Source organism: Gigantopelta aegis, chromosome 10 (assembly GCF_016097555.1).
Source record: "Gigantopelta aegis isolate Gae_Host chromosome 10, Gae_host_genome, whole genome shotgun sequence".
Taxonomy (NCBI): Eukaryota; Metazoa; Mollusca; class Gastropoda; order Neomphalida; family Peltospiridae; genus Gigantopelta; species Gigantopelta aegis.
In genome coordinates, this window is record NC_054708.1 from 30,023,838 (window position 1) to 30,049,138 (window position 25,301).

A 25,301-nucleotide genomic window follows, 5' to 3' on the forward strand; every position below is an offset into this window, starting at 1 on the left:
AACAAAGAAAGAAATGTGTTATTTAACGACGCACTCAACACATTTTTATTTACAGTTATATGGCGTCAGACATATGGTTAAGGACCACAGAGTTTGAGAGGAAACCCGCTGTCGCCACTACATGGGCAACTCTTTCCAATTAGCAGCAAAGGATCTTTTATTTGCGTTTCCCACAGGCAGGATAGCACAAACCATGGCCTTTGATGAACCAGTTATGGATCACTGGTCAGTGCAAGTGGTTTACACCTACCCATTGAGCCTTGTGGATCACTCACTCAGGGTTTGGAGTCGGTATCTGGATTAAAAATCCCATGCCTCGACTGGGATCCGAACCCAGTACTTACCAGCCTGTAGACCGATGGCCTAACCACGATGCCACTGAGGCCGGTTTCAATAAATGAATACCCACGAACAGAAATAAACAAGATTCATTCAACATATGATGGATGTGACTCATTAACAATTGAATACCACTTAAATAAATGAAGTACAAGTATCCCACTTTCCATACTGTTTATTCAATATATCGTGGACTAGTTCATTAAAAACTAATAACGAATCGCCATTTAAGGCGAGCTATCACTCTTGCTCCCATTTACTCTCCTGATGCTAGTTCAAGGAGAGTAATTTTCTGCTCACCTTATCACGTGAATCATCATTAAAAGGAGACATTAATCACTCTCCTCAATTTTGTTTTACATCTAGGTCTGCTGTTCATTCTGATTGAACATACTAAAAGATTAAACCAGTGGCAGATCCAGAAAATCCATTTAGGGGGGCCCCAATGACAGGAGACGGAATGCCAATGGATCTTTGGGGGAGGTCCGAGGGATCGTAAAAAAATAAAAATTAATATATAATAAAATTATAACTGTCACAAAATTTAGGAGGGGGGTGGGGTGGTGGGCACCTTACAGGCAGCACATAACACAGCGTTTGCTATACCAGTTGTGCACATACCACAACATTTGCTATACCAGTTGTGCACATACCACAGCATTTGCTATACCAGTTGTGCACATACCAGTGTTTGCTATACCAGTTGTACACATACCACAGCATTTGCTATACCAGTTGTGCACATACCACAGCATTTGCTATACCAGTTGTGCATATACCAGTGTTTGCTATACCAGTTGTGCACATACCACAGTGTTTGCTATACCAGTTGTGCACATACCACAGTGTTTGCTATACCAGTTGTGCACATACCACAGTGTTTGCTATACCAGTTGTAGATCACTGGTATGGAATGGACAGTAATCCAATGTTGAGTTTAAAGAGACTGTCATGACTTTAGTGCCATTGCAACATGTTTTTGACTATTAGATCTCTCTTGATGACAATTTTTTTTACACATCAGATATTTACAATATCTGTGTCTTTATCTTTTAACCATAGTAACAAGATATTTTGTCTTTATTGCCTTTCATTCTGTCAAAATAAATCATTAAAAATATACATTATCTGCATTTTCTTTACTCTTACTCATTTCAGTCAATCTGTTGAATAAAGGGGCTCATTTTCCAGGCAGTTTGTAAAATGCCTGAAAATTTCAGGCACTTTGTAAATTGACTGAGTGAATCAGGCAATTAATAAAATGCCTGAAATTTTCAGACATTTTACAAACTGCCTCATTCTAGACATTGACTGTAACATATACAAGATGTTTCTGATTGGCCTAATGTTTGTAGTAGCCAAAAATTGATGTTATCTCCAAAAAAATTGATATGGAAGAAGAAAAAAACATTTTAGGATTATTTTTTTTTACAAAATTAAGTTAGAGCTACTAAAAAGTTAGACACTTGATATTCTGAATAAGAAACTGTATCTAATATGTAATGTTTGTTATTAAAAAGGCTACGTTAGTCAGAAACATGTTAAGAATGTCAGTAAACTCAGGACAGCCTCTCTAACTACACAGTTGTAGCTAATCCGGGGTGAATCTCAGGTTCATGGGGGAGATTCTTCCCAGTGGTGTGTGTTCTGGTCCACGAAGTCTCTCCATCATTAGAGAGTCGTAACTATCGTCCAGTTTAGGTTCGTCCAGCTGGGACCGCAGGTTCTGAATCTGTTTGAGCAATGCTTTCGCCTCTTCCCTGGTCTGTAATAGAAGAAATTAAACTGTCAGGTGACAGGTTCTGAATCTGTTTGAGCAACAACTTCGCTTCTTCCCTGGTCTGAAATAGAAGAAATTAAACTATCAATCATAAGGTTCTGCATCTGTTTCAGCAATGCCGTTACCTTTTCCCTCGTCTGGAAGAAAATAAATTAAACTGTCAGGCCATTGGTTCTGAATCTGTTTGAGCAATGATTTTGACTCTTCCCTCTTCTGAAATAAAATAAGGCCGCAGATTCTGAAAGTGTTCTACCAATGACATCACCTCTTCCCTTGTCTGAAATAAAACAAATTAAACTATAAGGCTGCAGGTTCTAAATCTGGACTCATATTCACAAAAAGGTGTAAATTTACGTCTACAACTAGCACTTACGTCTGCCGTAGATTTACGTTTAAGTGCAAGAAGCACCTTATTCTCAAAGACGGTCGTAAATGTAAATGTAACTTAGTTGAACGTAAATCTAACACTCTCACCGGAGAAATTAAAAAAACCCCATTAGAAACGATGGCTACTAGGTAAATAACAAATGCGCAAAATACAATTTCATTTGTTGTCTGCTAACAATAACATCGCAAACGGTGAACCATGGCATTTTGGTATTGGTGAGGATCCACGTTTTGGTACGAACTTTAGGACATTCTTAAAAAGGAAAAGATAACTCAGGAGAAATTGGCCAAGTTGAAAACATCCTTTTGATCACCAACAAAAATATGTTCAATCCGTGGGTGTTCGCCATCGCAAACTGATTCAATTATTGGAAATGCTGCCAGTTTCTGTAAATAATAGTAAATAACGGTGATCGTGCTCGATTTATTATATGTAGGCTACACAACTTACGTGCAGCGTTAGTTGTAACCGGAGGCACAGTTATGTTTACGTCCAACTTTACACGTAACTTATGTTTACGTTGTTTCGTGAATAGCCCTTCAGTTGTACATTTACGTTTACGTGTAAAACTAGGCTTACGATGTTTTGTGAATATGGGTCCTGTTTTACAAAACAACCTCTTCCCATGTCAGAAGCAGTAGCTAGGCCAAGCATTCAATAAGTGTTTACAGCAAGGACAGACTCATAAGACAAATCACAACTTGAATTTGAGACGGTATAAATCGACAGAGTTTTAACAATGACCAACCTCTGTAAATTCGTAACACTTCTGAGCAGCTGTATACGCATCGTCAAGCATTCTTCTCTTGAGGTAGAAGTGAGCTAAATACTTGTACGCTCGACTCTGTTCCTTGACATTCTCACCCTGAAAAACAAGCCAAATGAATGTCACCCACCTCTGGAGATACGTTGATAAATAGGCATACATGTAAGTAAGCTGCACCAAAAACTAAAATTAAGGATATATTTTTTTAAATACTATTAACTTTTTTAAATCTTATTTTATCTATACAAATAAAAAAGGAAATAAAATGCACTTGTTAATTTTTAATTTTTTGCTGTACAGTTTAAAAAACCCCTAAATATACTGCTCTTAAAAAGGGAGACAACTCTAATAAAATATATTGGAATAAGGTATATGACCAATAAAATGAAACTGGAGCTTTTGGACTCTTTTCATGCTGGGAATTGACTGAACATCTTAAATTGATGTTGAATGCCTCTAACATTCCAGTAATTCTTGTCTACTATATAGAGGATACTCCTCTTGGGTCTTGTGATATCATAATTTATCAGCATGAGTTGATAAATTATGATATTACAAGACATGAGGGGGTATTCTTTTTATCATCCAATAGCATTCTTTTCATTTGCTACAATTGTAAACAATATCAGTATTGTGGGATGAATGTCACTATATTTGGCAGCGGTAGACTCGTTAACTAGCAGAACAACAGTGACGTGACATCACTAATGACAGGTTTAGCAATGAAACATACACAGTGACATAACAAAAGTGCATGCAATATCTCCTACAAAAGCCTTTAATGGATGATAAATTCACCTATTCAGCAAAATAATGACATTCACATGGTACAAATGACCATTCATCAAATTTGAAGGGAAATTTAATTTCGCCAAAATTTTCATTACATACCGGTATTCATTGAAGAGCGTATTTGACAATTATGATCCCTTATCTTGTTGGCAAGATATATTGTGTTGCCGTACAGAACAATGAACACTGTATTCATATTATAAGGAGTTGGTATGACAGTACGCAGAGTATAATGTGTAAACTTACTCCCTGTCGTTCCATCTCAGTTATATAATCTGTGTACGCAAAAGCTGCTTGCTCATCCTCTTGAAGCTTTTCATACAAGCTGAAAGGAAATGAATATTTAACAATAATTTAGCACATTTTAGATTTCAGAAAATTGCAAAAATTATACATTCATTTGTCCAAAGTTTAATCTTGCATAACCTATTTTTAATTTTCGCACATTAAATTTAGGACATCATGCAGATGGTTTAACAGGTTAAGCAAAAAGATAAAAGAGAGAGAGAGAGAGAGAGAGAGAGAGAGAGAGAGAGAGAGAGAGAGAGAGAGAGAGAGAGAGAGAGAGAGAGAGAGAGAGAGAGAGAGAGAGAGAGAGAGAGAGAGAGAGAGAGAGAGAGAAGAGAGACAGACATACAGAGAGAGAGAGACAGAGAGTGTGAGAGAGACAGAGAAAGATGGACAGAGAAAAGAGAGAGAGAGAGTAAGAGAGAAGAGAAAGAGAGAGAGAGAGAGAGAGAGAGAGAGAGAGAGAGAGAGAGAGAGAGAGAGGGGGGGGAAGGAGACAGAGTCGAAGAGGGAGGGAGAGAGAGAGAGAGAGAGAGAGAGAGAGAGAGAGAGAGAGAGAGAGAGAGAGAGAGAGGGAGAGAGAGAGAAGAAATAGAGAGAAAGAGGGAGGGAGGGATTATAGGAGGGAGGTTGATGAAGATCAGCTATACAATAGATTACATAACAACATTACATAAAATCTTCAAATGGGCCTCTCCATTTCTTCATTTGATGCCACTATGGGAAAAGAAGGAAACTTCAATCATATGACCGGAACAAGAAGCAGAGGACTCATTGTATGATTTTAAGCCATCCCATTGGCTGTTGGGATGTTCGGACCAGTCTACTAACATAGGGGAAATATGCCTTTGTATGAGGTCAGGCTAAGTAGAAAGGAAATAAAACATACAAGATTGGTTAAAACATTATCAACTCTTTCCAGTTACTAGACATGTTCTCAATAAACACAGTCCTACACTTACGTGGCTAGTTTTATTAAGGCCATCCCTTCCACATCACCAATGGAATGTGCCTTCCAGAAACATTTCTTTGCCTCTTGCAGTCTTTCGAGATTTGCATAGCAATCTCCAAGAGCCACAAGCATCCTGGAGTCATTTGGCCTGAAAATAAGAAAAATATACCCATTTAATTATTCTTTCAAACTGAGTTGGAAATTTGGTGAAAATCGCCATGAAATGCGTAGCAAAATTAAATTGAATATTAGTGAAACAAAAACAATAAAATTCTCAAGTGCAGTATCCCTTAAAATCTATTTGGCAGCATCAAGGATGGGACGTCTTGAATCATTGTACAATAATTAGATATAATTTTTAACAAGAAGTAATTACATTAACACAAGTGAGAGCCATAAAACTTATAAAACATTCACATCCATGAAAACTTGTATAAATATTAAAATGTTACTGAACTATGTTTCCATTGACATATCAGAGCCATAGCTAGGAGTTTTTGTTTGGGAGTGGGTGGGCAACTGACTAGTTAATAGTCTAAAACTCCTTAAACGGTTAAGAAGAGAAATTTCTTTAAGTTTCTATAATTTTTTCCGGGGAGGGGGGTGGGGCAGCTACTGCTCCCCCCCCCACCCCCCAGCTACAGCCCTGCACCATGAACAAAATCAAGGCGAGCTGAGGATCACTCTCCTGAAATGGTGCTAGGCGAGCAATCACAAGAAGCTTTAAATTAAATTTATTTTAACATTTATTGCAAGGTGATCAATTTGCCACTCTCCTAAAACTTCCAAGACAAGGACTGCATGTTTGAAATTATATTTAATCGGACAAGCTAAACAGAAACAGAAAGGAAGTTAGAATAATTAAGAACCATATATTACACACGTGACTTCAAGAATTAGCATATCATAATTTAAGCCTTTTAGTTTTAATAGTTTTTCTAGCTAAAACATGGCATTTGGCGACTAATTTTCCAACCAATTTGTCAAACTGCTATAAACAATGTAGTGTATTTTATTACATCTAGTCAGACAGCAGAATACCGAACAGGAACATACCTCAGCTGTTGCGCCTGTCTGAAGTAGTAGAGAGAGTAGGATGGCATTTTTAATATCTCGTACGTTTGTCCCAGTCCATACCACGCTCTATAATCACGTTTGTTCACCTCTGAAATAACAAGCATTCTGAAAGTACTGCTGAAAAAGCAATACATGTCGCCTACCAGGCCCAACACATTTTATTATCTCCTAAATTCAGGAGCCATAGTGAGCTCCGTGGTCTAGTGGATAAGCTGCTGGACAATCAAGCTGACGACAGTGGTTCAAATCCCGTCAAAGCTGGCTCACACATTCATTCATCTTTCTCATCTATTACCCTCTGCCTATCATTCTCATTATCTTAATATAAAAAACTTTCCAATTTCTCCCACGATTTCAATCTGTTTCGACCCTTTCTGTCAATTTCCTCCGACTCTGTCTTCTGAGCTGTCCACACCATCGCCTACCTGTCTCAACTTCCTCCACGGGTGCAGTCTCTGTGTATATCCCTGCACCCACCTGGCATCCTCATCCTCTGCCACTAATAAAGCTGGTCTGACCCACGGCACTAACTAACGACCGCCGGTAGTAGGGGTGCATAGTAGGTGGTTACAAGTGCCTCTTAACAATGCCAGAAGTAACTACTGAACACTCCCCGAAGTGGTCAGACTAAGCCCACAGCTAAAAGCTGATGGGGAACAGGTGTGTGGCACAGATAGCCACAAGAGACAAGCACCTGTTGCGGTTGGAGAGACAAGGACTGGGATGTGGAGGTGGACAGCGAAAGAAGTTGAAAGATAGGAGGAGTTGCCAGATCGGGAAGAAATGAGATGGAATTCAAAGGAGAGAAAGGAAAGAGGGCACTGGGGAAAAAAATCAAAAAAAAATCAGGAGCCATAACTCTGTAAAACAAAATGGGTAAATGGCCATGAAAAAAGTTTGTTTTGTTTAACAACACCACTAGAGCACATTGATTTATTAATTATTGGCTAATGGATGTCAAACATTTGGTGATTGTGACATATAGTCTTAGAGAGGAAACCTGCCTCATATTTCCATTAGTAGCAAGGGATATTTTATATGCACCATCTCACTGAGAGGGTAGCACATACCATGGCCTTTGATGTACCAGTCTTGGTGCACTGGCTGGAACGAGAAATAGACCAATGGGTCCACCGATAGGGATTGTTCTAGACCAACCGCGCATCAGGCAAGCGCTTTATCAATGGGCTAAATCCTGCCCCAAATGGCCATGAAGTCAACTTGAATTTACCTTTGGTGATTTCACAAACAAGGACTTTACAGCAAGTGTACAATATTAACCCACCAATAACTAGTCTGTAAGCCTGTATCGCACCTTAAACTATATGTCTAATATTAACCCACCAATATCCAGTCTGTAAGTCTGTATTGCAGCTTAAACCGTGTGTCTAATATTAACCCACCAATAGCCAGTCTGTAAGCCTGTATCGCGGCTTAAACCGTGTCTAATATTAACCCATCAATAGCCAGTCTGTAAGCCTGTATCGCGGCTTAAACTGTGTCTAATATTAACCCACCAATAGCCAGTCTGTAAGCCTGTATCGCGGCTTAAACCGTGTCTAATATTAACCCACCAATAGCCAGTCTGTAAGCCTGTATCGTGGCGTAAACCATATGTCTAATATTAACCCACCAATAATTAGTCTGTAAGCTTGTATCGCACCTTAAACTATATGTCTAATATTAACCCACCAATAGCCAGTCTGTAAGTCTGTATTGCAGCTTAAACCGTGTGTCTAATATTAACCCACCAATAGCCAGTCTGTAAGCCTGTATCGCGGCTTAAACCGTGTCTAATATTAACCCATCAATAGCCAGTCTGTAAGACTGTATCGCGGCTTAAACCGTGTGTCTAATATTAACCCACCAATAGCCAGTCTGTAAGCCTGTATCGCAGCTTAAACCATGTGTCTAATATTAATCCACCAATAGACAGTCTGTAAGCCTGTATCGTGGCTTAAACCGTGTCTAATATTAACTCACCAATAGCCAGTCTGTAAGCCTGTATCGCTGCAGATATGTTCTTCATCTCCATGAACTCGTGGCCAATCAGAGTCCGTGCCGACAGATAGTGTGGATTCAGCTTCAGGGCACGCTGGAAGTACAAAACTGCCTTCTCGTGTTGTGACCGCAATGAGTAGTAGTTACCTGCAATTGATAGTACATAAACACCAACTGATAGTTACTTATTTATTAGCAGGGTTTCTGCCAGAGGGTATGAAGGGTACAATTATGCAGGACTTCTAGATTATGGTAGCCCCACTCCCATGGCTAGTGATATTCAGTGTTGGGCTAGTAAATAATTACTATAACTAGTCTGACGGCTAGTGGAAAAAACCCATGTCAAATGCTGCATTATTTTGTAAATGTAAATATAAATATCCTGTCCCCTCTTCCCACTCCCTATCTAATGGGTTTTAAGCTCTATCTCCCTCTTTAGGAGACCTATCTGATTATTACTATTAGTAAAATTGTATTTATTTCAAGTAGGGCTAGTTAATTTTTAATCATGGCTAATAAATGTTTAACACCACTGATCCCATGACTAGTGAATTATGTATCCTAAAATCTAAGAATTTTTTTTTTGATAGATGATAATAAGAGAACTGCATTCAGAAGAGGGCCTCGTAAGTTGTCAAACTTGTGCCTAATTATTTTGTTCTTTGTACAATAAAATATGTTTTCAATCAATGAATCAACTGCTGTTTAAAATTTCTCAAAGCGCATGAAATGTAGTTACCCATTTTAAAACATTTTAAGCCCATAACCACCCAAGTATGCACACGTATGGTCTGTTTTGTTTTTATTATGTACCCTCAAGTTATTTTCATTATTGAATGCACACGGAGAAGGAATAACTCACCTATAACACAGCACGTCTCTACCCTGTACTTGTCTATATCACAACACTGGTGAGCCAACCGCGCAAGATCTGCTCGCATTTCCTGGCATAACAAATAAAAAGAACCCATGTAAACCTGTTAATTAAATATTGCATAATATTATATAAAACTGACATACCAGTGTTTTTGGAGCACACTAAAATCTTAACAAAGAAATATTTTATTTAATGACACACTTAAAACATTTTATTTACGGTTATATGGCGTCAGACATATGGTTAAGGACCATACAGATTTTGAGAGGAAACCCACTGTCGCCACTACATGGGGCTACTCTTTCCGATTAGCAGCAAGGGATCTTTTATTTGCGCTTCCCACAGGCAGGATAGCACAAACCATGGCCTTTGCTGAACCAGTTATGGATCACTGGTCGGTGCAAGTGGTTTACACCTACCCACTGAGCCTTGCGGAGCACTCACTCAGGGTTTGGAGTCGGTATCTGGATTAAAAATCCCATGCCTCGACTGGGATCCGAACCCAGTACCTACCAGCCTGTAGACTGATGGCCTAACCACGACGCCACTGAGACCGGTAAAAAAAATCTTAACAATTAATAAATATATATACTGATGGAAAGAAATAAAGGATCACACAGATAGCAACAAGAAATAATGACTGCATCAAAAATAATTTTGCTTCGAAAAGATTTCAATGGTGAAATTTTAAAAGTAAGTAAGTCTATCTAACGAGAAGTAGTGTATAGATACATAAATAGGCTCTTGGGAAATCCCCACAATTTCCAACATGTTAATACTGATTTTACTGTCGCAAATGGATTTGATTAGCCAATCAGATTTTGCATTATGGTACAGAATGAATCAGAATGTTATTTTTGTTTGTATCTTCTTTGCACATTGTAAATATTTTCATACGTAATACATAGAATAAAGAATGAAGAATAAATGTGTGCATATGTATGAGAAAAAAATAAAACATCCAAATAATAATAACAATAAACAAAAACATGCCAGTACCCTATATGATATCACAGAATGCTTCTGCAAACATCATTGTGATTTAAAAATATAATGCCGATCTCGCCCTGTTATTTTAAATGGAAAAGAATTACCAATCAATTTTCAGTTTCTATAACTTTCCATGACCCAACTCACAATTTCAGGCCTAGAAAAAAAACCCAAAAACCCCACACTACAAATTCCACAACTTTTTATACTTTTCACGACCCATTCGAACTTTGAATAACCTAGTTTCTCCATCTCAGGTTATTAACCAAATTTACCTTAACATACAGGAGATTGGAAAATATGTCCATGTTTTCCACCCGGTAAGGATCCATCTTCTGTAGTTCAGAGAAAGCTGTAACTGCCTGGTCCATTTCTGAAATCACACAACCATATCACAAATTTAGAGGATATTAAAATTTCAAGATACCTCACTGGCTACTCAACAACAGTAATGACCAACATGTATACTCCAAAGCCACATCGTCCTAGAAAATGGACACTGTATCAGGCCCAGCTCTGTCACTTGTCATATTAAAAGGGACAGACCCTAGTTTCAATTGTGAAAATTAACACCAAGTTTAGTTAATCTACAAACCTGGGCCCCGTTCCACGAAGTGATCTTAGCCCTAAGATCAAGTTAAGTGCATAGGGTAGCTATGCGTTTACGGTAATCTTAGCCTTAAGTTAGGGCTAAGATCGCTTCGAGGAACATGAGTCTGTGACTTTGAAATGGTGAAATATCCTCTAAAAATAGACTAAAACTAGACTCCATAGCTGTTACTTCTCTGATGCACGTGCGTTTTTAAAATATGAGAAATGAATTTTGTGATATTAAAAACACCATGTTGACCAAACACTCTTCGAATGTACGGAAGTAAAGTAAAGTATGATTTCAATAATAATTTTCAATAATAAAAAAATATGCCTTAGTGATTGTAAATTTTAAAAATAAGAGGCAAATTTTATTTTAATTTGAAAAAGTAAAGATTGATGTACTATTTGAAAATAACCGTGGATTCTGTATCAGCGTGTTTCTTTCTCGACTGGTACCATAATTGCAGACAACTGATGGTCGTACACCCGCTCGCCTGAAGTGTTTGTCATATGGTTCAATTACCCCAGTATACCCATTTTCTAATTAGTTTTTTCCCCGCCCAACCAGTGTACCACAAGGCTGTGATATGTGCTTTCCTGCCCTTCAGGAAGTGCACATAAAAGATCCCTTGCTACTAATGGAAAAAATGTAGAAGGTCTACAATATGCAGGGCTTCTAGATTATGGTAGCCCCACTGCTATGGCTAGTGATATTCACTGCTGGGCTAGTAAATAACTACTATCGCCATGCCCGATGGCTAGTGTAAAAAACTGCCATGTCTGATGGCTAGTGAAAAAAATAAACTTGTCAAATGCTGTATTTAAGTCTATTTTGTAAATATGAATATCCTGCCCACCCACCTAAATCTCCTTCTCTAGGTGACGTATCTGATTACTCCTATTAGTAAATATGAATATCCTGCCCACCCACCTAAATCTCCTTCTCTAGGTGACGTATCTGATTACTCCTATTAGTAAATATGAATATCCTGCCCACCCACCTAAATCTCCTTCTCTAGGTGACGTATCTGATTACTCCTATTAGTAAATATGAATATCCTGCCCACCCACCTAAATCTCCTTCTCTAGGTGACGTATCTGATTACTCCTATTAGTAAAATTGTATTTACTTCAAGTAGGGCTAGTGAATTTTTAATGATGGCTAGTATATTTGTTTAAATCACTGATCCCATGGCTAGTGGATTTTTATAACAATTCTAGTGGCCCTGCAATATGTCAGAATCAGCAAATGTTTGACATCCAATAGTGGATGATTAATAAACCAATGTGCTCCACTTGTACTGTTAACCAAAACACAAACTTTAACATAAACTTTCCGTTACCTTTCTTGTTGTGGTAGCACACTGCGATCTGGGACACGATGTAGTTGCACTTGGCGAAGCCGTTCTCCAGGAACTGCTGGTAAATCTTGAGGGCCTCCTCGTTAAGCTGGAGCTCCAGGTAGACGTACGCCAGGAACAGCTGTTTCGACCAGTGGTCGGGGAGCTGCAGTGACTGCAACTGGAAAATATAAACCATTATCAAAAACATGTAAAAAAAAAAAAAAAAAAAAAAAAAAAAAGGTTTTTAAGTTCATTACTGAGCTACAATTGACATATTTCTCTTTTTACCTTTATCTGTGATAAATCAGTGAAAAATAAGCTATTCCACACATAATCTTTGACTAATTTATTTGAGAATATTTAATAGCCCAGTGGTTAGGAAGCTGCAATGACTGTAGCTGAAAACTAAACCATAATGAAGAAGTTCAATTTCTTTTTATTAAAGGTTAATTTCCTGAGCTACAATTGACAAATGTTTCTCTCTTTACCTCTATGGTTAATAAGTGCAAATAAGCTGCATGTATTCCACACTTAATCTTTGACTAATTAACTTCAGAATGTTAAATAGCCCAATGGTTAGGAAGCTTCAATGATTGCAGCTGGAAAATAAACCATTATCAAGAACTTGTAAAAATAAAAAAATAAAAAATTAAAGTTCATTTTCTGTGATAAATGAAGTGCAAAATAAGCTATTCCACACATAATCTTTGCCTCATTAATGTCAGAATGCTGAATAGCCCAGTGGTTAGTCAGCTGCAATGACTGCAGCTGGAAAATAAACCATCACAAAGAAGTTGATTAAAAAAAAAAATAAGGTTCATTTTCTGAGCTACAACTGACATTTTTCTCTTTCTACCTTTATACTATAGCTGAAATATAAAACATTATCAATAACTTTAATGTTAAAGGCTCATTTTCTGAGCTGCGATTGACATATTTGTTTCTTTTTTACCTTCATCTGTGATAAATGAGTGAAGAGTAAGCTGTTCCACACATAATATTTGCCTATTTAATGTCATGATGTTGAAAAGCCCAGTGGTTAGGAAAATGCAATGACTAGCTGCAAAAATTAATCAAATTGTGAAGAATGTGGGAAAAACTAAATTTAATGACAACTTATTCGGCATTGTCTTCATCCATTCATGGCACTCTGTATAATTATTACCACTAAAAAGAGAACTATATGTGGGACAGTTTGTTTGTTTTGTTTAACGACACAACTAGAGAACATTGATTAGTAAGTTTTGGCTATTGGTAATCAAACATATGGTAATTGTGACATATAGTCTTAGAGAGAAAACCCGCTATATTTGTTCCATTAGTAGCAAGGGATCCTTGATATGCACTATCCCACAGACAGAATATCACATACCATAGCCTTTGATATATCAGTTGTGGTGCACTGGCTGGAATGAGAAATATGTGGGACAGACAGACGGAGATAAAACCCATAGTCCCTTCCGGTCAGACAGCAGAGGATTGAATAGCACTGTAATTGTTTTGAGCATCAAAGCACAAAAATGTAACAGTCAATGACTGTTCAATCCATCTTGGACTAGCCCTACAACTCCACAAATGTCTGTTTTATTTTAATTTGGCAAAATAATTTCATATCATGATTGATATTTTGCTGGAAAATAATGTTTTTGCAATTATTTAATGACTGATACACCATATTTTTCTCCCTGGGTAAATTAAACCCCTCGAGTTTTTTCCCTGGCAGTTGCCACACCCCTCGGTAAGAGGTGACTGACCATAACCATGCCATTAAGATTCGAAAAAGTAACCAGCAGCGCCAGCTCCTGCCACACCCCTCGGTTTTTGAACTTACATTTTGTCGTTCCTGTTGGTGCATTGAACTTACCATTTGTCGGTAAAACTCCTGCAACATTTGGTGCAGTTCCCCATCTCCCGAGTTAGCAGCCCAGCTTCTGCCAAAAGGTTCAACTGACCATCTCCTGGTCAGTAACCAGCAGTGCCAGCTCCTGCCACACCCCTCGGTGCAGAGGTTCGAACTTACCATCTCCCTGTCGGTAACCAGCTCCTGCCACACCCCTCGGTGCAGAGGTTCGAACTTACCATCTCCCTGTCAGTAACCAGCTCCTGCCACACCCCTCGGTGCAGAGGTTCGAACTTACCATCTCCCTGTCGGTAACCAGCTCCTGCCACACTTACCATCTCCCTGTCAGTAACCAGCTCCTGCCACACCCCTTGGTGCAGAGGTTCGAACTTACTGTCTCCAGGTCAGTAACCAGTAGAGCCAGCTCCTGCCATGCCCCTCGGTGAAGAGGTTTCAACTTACCGTCTCCCTGTCAGTAATCAGTAGAGCCAGCTCCTGCCATGCCCCTCGGTGAAGAGGTTCCTTGTTCACTGCCTCCACAAACACACCCATGGCGTCCTTGACCAAGTCCAGTTTTCTGAGAATCACTCCGTATCTGCAATAACCACAGGCAAAAACTCTTTATTGAGTCAACTTTTCTGTGAATAAACACAAAATACACATGTAGGTGTCCATGTCTGTGAATAACATCACAATATAACAGACAAAACTCTACTGAGTCTACTTTTCTGTCAATATACACAAAATTTAACAGACAGAACACTTTATTACACATGCAGGTGTCCATGTCTGTGAATAACATCACAAAATAAGAGACAAAACTCTTTATTGAGTCTACTTTTCTGTCAATAACCATTGACAATTTCAGGTGTTTTTTTTAAAACAACATTTAGTTCCTGGTTTAAAAATTGCTGTAGGCAGGCTCAAAACTGCCATAGGTGAGCATTTTGCCAATGGCAAAAACCTGACAAAATTTCCATTATAAGTAACAAGTTCTTAAGTTCGAGTCCTGGTATTATGTCTACTTTTCTGTGAATAACCCTAAAATGATGAAATCAGTGTATGAATCAATAAAAAAGAAAGGAATAACGTTAACACTACGGCTATTTGGTCGAGAGAGACTATGTTTACTGAAAAATCAACAAGAGATCTGTTATACGCATTTTCCCATGACAGAACAATGTACATGTATACCACAACCTCTGATGTACGAGTGTGGTCAATACTGCAAGACAACCCACGTTAGCTGAGCACTATACCCCCAAGCTAGATGCTACTCACTTGAAGGAATGAGTGTTTAATGACACTGCAGCATACACAAATATAACCACATATTGGGTGATAAACAAAGGTAGGTATATGAATAACTTTCCCTTGTTTGAATTATAGGAATAGTCGAACAGTTTGTTTTGTTTAAAGACACCACTGGAGCATTCATTAATTAATCATCGGCTATTGGATGTCAAACATTTGGTAATTATGACACGTAGTCATCAGAGGAAACCCGCTACATTTGTCCTAATGCAGCAAGGGATCTTTTATACGCACTTTCCCACAGACTGAAAAGCATATAGCACGGCCTTTGTCCAGTTGTGGTGCACTGGTTGGAACGAGAAAAAACCCAGTTAGTTGAATGGATCCACTAAAGTGGTTCAATCTTGCGACGCAAGCACTTCAGGTGAGCACTCAACCGAATGAGCTAAATCCCACCCTGTATTGAAAAGAGACTAAAATCATGCTTTAAGATGTTCAGTCAGCTGTTTTTCACTAAACATTTGCAGATGAACTATTATGACTGGTTCCCTAAATGGTCATTCAGTTTAATGTGTAGTAATACTAGTATATAAAAGCTAGTCTAGCAAGCATTAACAAGAAATGGCTGGTTGAACGTACCCCAGGTCTTGCTATAAGCAAGAACCTTACTCACAAATAAAGACCAAATCCATCAAGTTCTTTGTTGGCTTTCTTTTTGCTGAGTTCGTTTCGCAATATCTTCAAGGTTTCATTATCTAAAAGATCAGTAGACCCTAGATAAAAATAAAAGGTAAAATCAGAGCAAATCTGTCATGCAAACATGAACACTAATTTAATTAATAATGATATACATACCTGTATTATCTTAATTACGGCAAAATGAATTAATACTGCGACATGTTTTCTTCTTCCAAATACATGTACACACTTTAAAGTATATTTGTAATATGCAAATTTTGCAAAGCAACTACTAGTATCGACAATGCACATCTCTAATGAAAATAATATGTGCACATACATTTTATGAAAGATTAAAAAAAAAACTAAGCAGTACTGTTAAAGCAATACATGTCCCCTGCCTGGCCCAAACGGGTAAACCACCAAGAAAGTTAAACTTGGTCTGTAACAGTAAATGATAAAGCTATACACAAAATTTCATCTCAATATCTTCAGGCATTGCGAGAAAACAAAGTCAGAAAAACTAATTTTGGTATCTCCCAAGTTCAAGGGCCATAACTCTGTGAAAAATGGGTAAATCACATGGAAGTCAAACATGATCTATAACAGTACACGATAAAGCTATACACAAAAGTTCCGCTCAATATCTCAAGGCATTGTGAAAAACACATCTGGAAAACTACATGTGCAGGGCTTCTGGACTATGGTAGTCTCCCCCCCCCCCCCCCCCCCCCCCCCCCCCACTCCCATGACTAGTGGTATTCAATGTTGGGCTAGTAAATAACTACTATTGCCAATGCCCGACAGCTAGTGAAATATTCTTGGTCAAATGTTGCAGTTAAGTTTATAAATATGAATATCCTGCCGCCACCCAACCCTCTTTATGTGACATCAGATTGTTACTATTATTTAGTAAAATTGTATTAACTTAAAGTAAAGTAGGGCCATTGAATTTTTGATCGTGGCTAGTAAAAAAAATTAATCACATGGCTAGTGGATTTCATAAAAAAAAATTGTCCAAATTAAACGAAAATGCCTGAATCTGGATATTTAAACACTTATTGATATTAGTATTACTGCCATTTGACAGCTATATACAATATACATGTAGGGTTGTAAACAATTCATTACACATTTTTACATGGATTACAACTGATATTGTAGGTAGAATGATGGAAATACATGGTGAAAAGGTTTCAGGCCAGCTAATTTTGTCAAATATCTGTCTTTTTTGCACAAATTTGAGGATTTGCTCCGGCACGGGGAGGGGGAGTTGGCACCCCTGCCTCGTATGTTTATCATATGGTCACATTTTCAAGCAAAATTATCCAAACTGTAAATACATGTATGTCTAACTAGTATAGCTTGAAGACAGGCCACGTTTTAAGATAATAACAGTTATATGCTTAAAATTCTATAAAGTTTAAATTTATTTAAGACGTGCTCAAATTACCAAGTGAATCAGAAGCATTGTCAAGCTTGCACTTTTCATCTGCGAGGTATCTTGCATAGACATGAATGAAATAAGCTTTCCGGCTGGAACAGCTCTCCACCACGTTGGCAGCCCGGCTGTACTCTTTCAGGTCAAAGTAGGATGTGGCAAGACAGTATTTATCAAACTCACACCAAAAATCCTGAAAATAGAAAGCTACATAATATGACTAAATCGTGCATTAATGTTTAGTTTGGCATCAAGGTAAATCAATGGGCTGACAAGGTGTCGAGTTATCTACATGTATGATAGTATGACACTAAAAAAAGTTGATGTCTTGATGATGTTGAGTATGACACTAAAACAAGTTGATGTCTTGATGTATGACACTAAAAAAAGTTGATGTCTTGATGCATGTTGAGTTTGACACTAAAAAAAGTTGATGTCTTGATGATGTTGAGTATGACACTAAAACAAGTTGATGTCTTGATGCATGTTGAGTTTGACATTAAAAAAAGTTGATGTCTTGATGATGTTGAGTATGACACTAAAACAAGTTGATGTCTTGATGCATGTTGAGTATGACACTAAAACAAGTTGATGTCTTGATGATGTTGAGTATGACACTAAAACAAGTTGATGTCTTGATGTATGTTGAGTATGACACTAACAAAAGTTGATGTCTTGATGCATGTTGAGTTTGACACTAAAAAAAGTTGATGTCTTGATGATGTTGAGTATGACACTAAAACAAGTTGATGTCTTGATGTATGTTGAGTATGACACTAACAAAAGTTGATGTCTTGATGCATGTTGAGTTTGACACTAAAAAAAGTTGATGTCTTGATGATGTTGAGTATGACACTAAAACAAGTTGATGTCTTGATGTATGTTGAGTATGACACTAAAAAAAGTGATTGTCTTGATGTATATGCATGTTGTGTAATTTTGTTTTTAAAATCAGATTAGTTCCAAAATATTATGGTGACTTCAAAATATCACTACTGCTAATAATTTGGTGACTTGAACAGACTTTAGGTGAAACAAAAGCTCCATTATGCCACCTAGATTTGGGACGGACAGTATTTTCTGCGACAAATTAAATGTATATATATGTAATAAATAATGTATTCATGTATTTTCAGACATTTGGTTTGGTTATTTGCATGAAGTCTATAGTCCTTCTGGTTCCCAGCCTTTATGAACATTGTTTTTTAAAAGTAATTTCAGTTTCATTTGACAGAAAAAGAAAACTAGAAGTGTTTTAGAAATAACAAAAAAGCACTATAATTTTTGTGTGCAATTTAAAAAGTAACTGGTTCAGAAATTAATAGATTGTCAGGGGTGCAGGAATGGAAAATATTAATCTAGCCCACTGGACCAGAACCAACTAAAATTTACAAGCCTGCCAGAATTTCTACTAGCTAGTCCGCCAGTCTATAGAAGTATACACTATTATTATATTAACAATATTATAATATACAGTGTCTGCACTTCAAACGGAATATATAGATCTATTTGCCTTAAATCGTCCATAAGAATGTTTACTCGCATTTGGCGAGCGGGCGAGTACTTTCTTTAGCCCTGATTGTAGGGCATACTATAGTAATGTGCATTGCTGGGAAGGATTCGGGGCTAGCTCTGGGTCAGCAGAAAATTTCGCCAAATTATCTGTTAAAACTGCAAAAACTGGAAAACCCCAGTTATTTTGTATCAAAATATCAATTATTACATAAAATTATTTCGCCAAATCATTTTAAAGCTGCAAAAATTGGAAAACCCCAGTTATTTTGTATCAAAATATCAATTATTACATAAAATTATTTCGCCAAATTAAAATAAAATTAGCAAATTGCGAATTTAAAAAACAATGGAGTATAGGTCAGGCAGTAATCTTGCTGGCAGAATGAGCATTTTCTTCATTACTTTGGACCTAATTTGATTTCAAAAACGAAATCACACAGCAAATGACAAAACTCTGACCTAATTTGATTTCAAAAACGAAATCACACAGCAAATGACAAAACTCGGACCTAATTTGATTTCAAAAACGAAATCACACAGCAAATGACAAAACTCGGACCTAATTTGATTTCAAAAACAAAATCACACAGCAAATGACAAAACTCGGACTTGTTTAATGCCACAGCTAACTTGGCACCATGTCATTGTATGTTAGACCATGTTTTTACTTTGGCGCCAGACTGCACATCAACATTTGTCATGCCGCCTGCTATGATCAGTCAAGCGTTGTTAATCCGCGGGCCACATTCATTTCAATAATGCCAGAAAATACTAATTAACACTTCCATTTTAACAATGTTACATAACGGCACATTATTAACCACTTAATAATATCACATTTTTAATGAAACATACAAGTGGTTTGTTTAAATTTTATTACCGGAAGTGGTATTTTTTATTGAAACATTACAATTAGAACAGTGTGTATAATTCAGAATTTTTCCCGACTGAAAGCCGAACACAGCGAAATGTTAACATTGTTATGAAATGTACCAATAAATGTTCAGTCTGCCTATTTTTATCAAACGTATACCTTTATTACTCTGGGAAGGGAGAATTCTAGATTAATTAGGGCCTGATAGGTTAACTGTCACATGGCTCTGCCTTTAATCAGAATATAACCCAGAAAACTGAACATATACAATGTATAGTGATATACACATGTATGTATTATATATGTACCTGACTTTCTGATACCTGCAGCAGTGCTGGAACATCAATTTCAACATCAAGGCACGAAAACATCTCACTTGCCCTAAAAGTAAAAATACATTAACACTAATACAAACACTTGAAGCCGTACTGCTAATAATACATACACGACTACACGTGTGTGTGTGTATACGTATGTATGTATGTATGTATGTATGTATGTATGTAGGTCTACAGGGCTTCTAGATTATGGTAGCCCCACTCCCATGGCTATGAATATACATGTATCCTGCCCCCCCCCCCCCCCCCCCCCCCACACACACACATTAGTGTTTTAAGTTCTTTAGGTAACATATTGGATTATTACTATTATTTAGTAAAATTATATTAACTTAAAGTAAAGTAGTGCTAGTGAATACTTAATAGTGGCTAGTAAAGTTTTAAAATCACTAATCCCATGGCTAGTGGATTTTATACAAATTCTAGAAGCCCTGATCTATGTATCTACAATCTGTCCATGCAGCATCCACCAACATACTATATTAAGTACATGGCTTAAAACTCATTTGGATACAGAAAATACTTGAGATACTAATTATGAAATATGAACTAGATACATTCTTGAATAAAACCTAATCCTAAACCAGAAGACCCTGTCTGTGGAAGTTAGATGAAATTAATTAGCAGGGCTCGACCTTAGTGGTAACCCAGGATATTTTGGTTACCGATTTCTCACTTGGCCTACCAGATGTCTAAACATGGTAGTCTGCCAGGTACTAGATTTTTTGGGCACATCCAGTTACTACACAATCAACAAGATGCTTGAACACATGTTTAAAAAAAATAAAAATGGTTAGGGCTTTTTCTCGCGTTTTAAATTTTTAAAATTAAAATTATGGGGATACTAATTTTTACCGAGGGATACCAGATTTTGTAACCTGGTAGCCCGGTGGGCTAACACTGAAAAAGGTTAAAGTACGTAATCTGACAAACAGGGTGCAAAGCAGGACTTTATATTTACTTGAACAGTTGACTAATAAATGACAAAAAATCACGAGCCATCTTGAGATTGTTACATTGTACCTGCCAGGCAACAAGTATTACGGTAATATGAATGTAATTATACATATATATATATGTATTGTAAAATACATCTAAACTGAGCACTACATTTTTCCATTCTGTATCTTATAGAATAATAATAGAACACTTTGTTTGAAAGGAAAGCACTAATTTTGCAGGACAAAACATTAATTAAAATATCATATGATCATGTGATAATTTACAGAGAACAGCTGGTGTAGAGTTAAGTTTAGCCACCAGTTTGTTGCTAACCTCTTGCTAGACTGTTTTTTACGCTGTGTCACATTAAACAACAACATCATTACAGGAACCAGTGAAAATAGTTTGTAAACATTTAGTGAAAAACAGCATTAAAAAAAAATATAGATTGGTTTAAAGTGTGTTCAGAGTTCAGGCCTTACAAAAAAAGAGAAGAAAAAAAGAGTGTTTTCTGTTTCATGACCTACCCTAATTTTATGAAGTGACATTGAAATTTAATTGAAAAAAAAAAAAAAAAAAAAAAATTAAAATCACTGAATTGACAAAAAATTACAAATTTAATATCCCATTTGGAATTTAACTTGGACAACTTTGGTTATCTGACATTGTGAGTGATTTCCAAACACAATCCAAAATGCAAAAGTTTATGCTTAAGTTTTGAACATCAGTACATGTCATCTGATTGATATTGTAGTATAAATTAATGTTATATAAATTATGACAGCCAAGTTTGACAAAATAATCTACTTACCAATAGACAATTAAATTAAGTTTTTGTTTAACAACACAACTAGAGCACAGTGATTTATTAATCATTAGCTATTGGATGTCAAACATTTGGTAATTTTGACATATTACAGTCTGAACTGACGTAGAAAGAAAGTGTAGTTATTTCTGCGTCTGAAAATTGTTACATTACTCTATAAAAGCTGGTATTTAAAACTTGTGGCACCATGTTTCAACCATTTCTCAACTGAAATAGTGTAACAAATGGACACACTAACCAAAAATGTATAACCTATTGTACTCACTAAACCCCAGTTGAAATACTTGGGTCATTAACAAAATAAATCTTCAATGACAACCTTCAAAACTTTCCCTGTCATTTTAAATTTACTAATAGAAGAAAACAACTCGCCCTGTACATTAAGAAAAGTATTGACTTAATATGCGCCAATAGACAAGTGTTTTATAAATTTTAATCGCCATAGTGAAATTTCACTCACATCTATAATCCATCCCACGGGAAATGCCTTTTTTGATGCTATGGAATTTGCGGAAAGAGATCGACCCGTACCCCTCTATATCAAAGGCTCTAAAGACTAACACTAACCCTGTACCTAAAAGTAAACCTATCCTAACCATTGAAAGGGGGGTACAGGTAGGCCTCATGCCATGTTCTTTATGCATGACAGTGCCAAAGGAAAGTCCTACATTGCGCCCTGATATGGATACGTTTCGACCAAAACCACAGTATGTTGTAAAGCTTATGGTCCAAAACGGAAACAAGGCATGTACGGAGATACCACAACAATGAATAATTATCGTGGATTTTTGCATGATAACATCAAACCATTCGTTCCATATTTTAGCACACACTGAGTATAAATGTTACCATTTTGCTCCTTGCAATAATCTGCGCTGTGTACATTCTCTGTAGATACGAATCAGATCTGTTTTCATTCTAGCTAGGTCAAACATTTTGAAGTCCGCCATTTTCGATAAACTACTTTCCTCCTTCAGACTATAAAGCACTATCTGTTTTTGTCGGTATGATCGCGAGCGAGTTGACTCCATATCGTATTTAGTTGTTTTTTTGGCGGGGGAGGGGGGGGGGGATCACCTACCCCCTCCCCACCTATTGCGCAAAAAGTCACCTCTTCTTAAAAACATTGGTATGGTCCTAAAATATGGTAACATTTTACAGGTACGAGGTATCGGGGGGGGGGGGGGGGGATTGTGGGGCATTAGCCACCCAACCCCCAGTAATTCTGAATCAAAATCGCATTTGTCATGATGAATTTTACTTCTACATGTAGAATGCAGGAAATGGCATTTTATTAATATAATTTTCAAAAGTTTGCATGGAAGCATGTCCCGGAAACCCTAAACCTTTCCCCAGCACATGGGAGGGGAGGAGAGGGGGCCAGGATTTAGCTCAGTCGTTTGAGCGCTCGCCTGAGGTGCTTGCGTCACAGGATCGAACCACCTCAGTGAATCCGTTCAACTGATTGTTTTTTCTCGTTCCAACCAGTGCACCACAACTGGACAAAGGAAGTGGTATGCGCTTTACTGTCTGTGGGGAAATGCATATAAAAGATCCGTTAAATTTCTGCATTAGAAAAATGTAGCGGGCTTCCTCTGTTGACTACGAGTCAGAATGACCAAATGTTTAACATCCAATAGCCGATGATTAATTAATTAATGTGCTCTAGTGGTGTCGTTAAACAAAACAAACGTCTTCTTCTTCAATTTACACCGGAGCTAGAAACGCCGATCGCGAATAATTCCAGAAACTCGTTAATCATAGGCGACGCAGGCGAGTTTTCAGTAATTTATGCAGTTGTGGTGTGTGTGTGTGTGTGTGTGTGTGTGTGTGTGTGTGTGTGTGTGTGTGGTGGTAGTGGTGGGGGGGGGGGTCTAGACTGTGGCAAGAAACAAATCTGGGGTTTTGGGGAAAGAAGAAAATTTGCTAGAACGGGGGCGAACGCATTTTGGATTTTAAACATGTTGCTTATTCCATTACAGTCCAACGCCAATACTCTAATCACTATGCACATCATAACAACCTTAGACTGATAAAATATAGTTATATGTTTGATGCCATATCTCTGCAATGGTGTCCCAAAGCTATAGGGAATGAATCCCCTAAAACACAACGTGGACATGACGAAAACTGTTGTCCTTAAAACACCAGTGAACGCATTGGGGGAAAAAAAAAACAACACAAAATGGCGACATTCTTAAGTCGTGGACCACATGTCTATGCCAAGACCTTGAAAGTCCATACAACCAGAGTGAAAACATTCTTGACAGTTACGTTAGTTTTGTGCCTGAAGGGAAATTCCACCACCAGAAGCCTCTCCACTGATACTAATATCAGACTATCAACTATCACGACAAAGTTGGTTAACTCGCCGATTTCACGCCTTCTCAGACGTCCCAGTTGCTAGTCTGAGCACTATTACAACTCGATTATCGTAGTATACAACTCCTACGACCGATTAGTTGTCAGTTGGCGAAATTACAAGGCAACCGTCGAGTTGCGCAACTCCGTCGTGACAGCAAATTATTGTTGGTAGTCTTAGCATAAGCGTACCAGACGGAGCAGGAGCAGAGGGATATTGCTCCATATTGCTGAAGCAAATTGTTAAATTTGGGCAAAAACAATAGAGATATAAGGGGAAAATATTCAAACCTAAGACCTTTTTATTATGTATTTTCATCATTTTACCCGCAAAATTAGTTGTAATCTATGTAAAAATGCTTAATCATTCGTTTGCAACCCTATATAGCTGTTTGGCAGTAATGCTAATATGAATACATGTTGTTATCCATCAATCTGATTAAAATTAGCTCTACTGGTCTACCAGGGCTCGTGCTTATAAAACTTAAAGTCTAGACTTTAATAAAGTCCAGACTTTAACGTAATGCTATTTGAATGGCGTTGCCATGACGTTAAAATCTGGACTTGATTAAAGTCCAAACTTTAAGGTTTATAAACACGAGGCCAGTTGTTTTCATTGGATGCTATGACATTGGCGACCTGATCATCACCTAGGAGCAGCCAATCGTATGTCTTAAAATTGTTATCACACGTATATATGTTATAAAAAAATAACGAATGATGTTCTTACCAACGCAATCTGATTAAAATTAGCTCTACTGGGTCTAGCCAGTAGATCTAACAGCATTGCATGGACTGCCATGTCCAGGTGACATTTCATCTATAAATAACAATTTAAATATCGACCAATTACACTTCGCCTTTTATAGCGTTATTCGGGAGCATACAAATTCTAAAAATATCGGGCGAGACTATTTATGCAATAGGCGAACTTGTTGGTCTATTTCAACATTGAAAAAACGGGGAAAGTGCAGTAATAAACTTTGGATTGTATACTAGTATAAACAGATTTTATGGCTATACCATCACGGTTGTGTTTTTTTAG

The 25,301-nt window shown here is 37.4% G+C and overlaps 1 protein-coding gene across 1 annotated transcript; it reads right to left on the reverse strand.

Moving 5' to 3' along the window:
• Positions 1–498: 498 nt before the first annotated feature.
• On the reverse strand, positions 499–22,854 carry LOC121384545 (cell division cycle protein 23 homolog). Its single transcript, XM_041514978.1, has 14 exons — positions 22,745–22,854; positions 20,098–20,170; positions 17,413–17,593; positions 15,955–16,054; positions 14,490–14,622; positions 12,188–12,365; positions 10,526–10,623; positions 9,246–9,327; positions 8,366–8,530; positions 6,362–6,470; positions 5,316–5,453; positions 4,312–4,390; positions 3,256–3,372; positions 499–2,104 (listed from the first exon to the last, which is right to left on the reverse strand). The coding sequence occupies exons 1-14, from the start codon at positions 22,843–22,845 to the stop codon at positions 1,931–1,933; spliced, it is 1,728 nt and encodes a 575-aa protein (XP_041370912.1). The 5' UTR covers positions 22,846–22,854; the 3' UTR covers positions 499–1,930.
• Positions 22,855–25,301: the final 2,447 nt, after the last annotated feature.

Bases quoted from the DNA above. Each gene is read 5' to 3' on its own strand.
- LOC121384545 (XM_041514978.1), bottom strand. From the start codon at position 22,845: ATGGCGGACTTCAAAATGTTTGACCTAGCTAGAATGAAAACAGATCTG. The intron at 20,171-22,744 runs GTAACATTTATA...TTTTACTTTTAG, and splicing joins TTATTGCAAGGAGCAAAATG to GGCAAGTGAGATGTTTTCGT. The intron at 12,366-14,489 runs GTAAGTTGAAAC...TATATTTTCCAG, and splicing joins TGATTACTGACAGGGAGACG to TTGCAGTCACTGCAGCTCCC.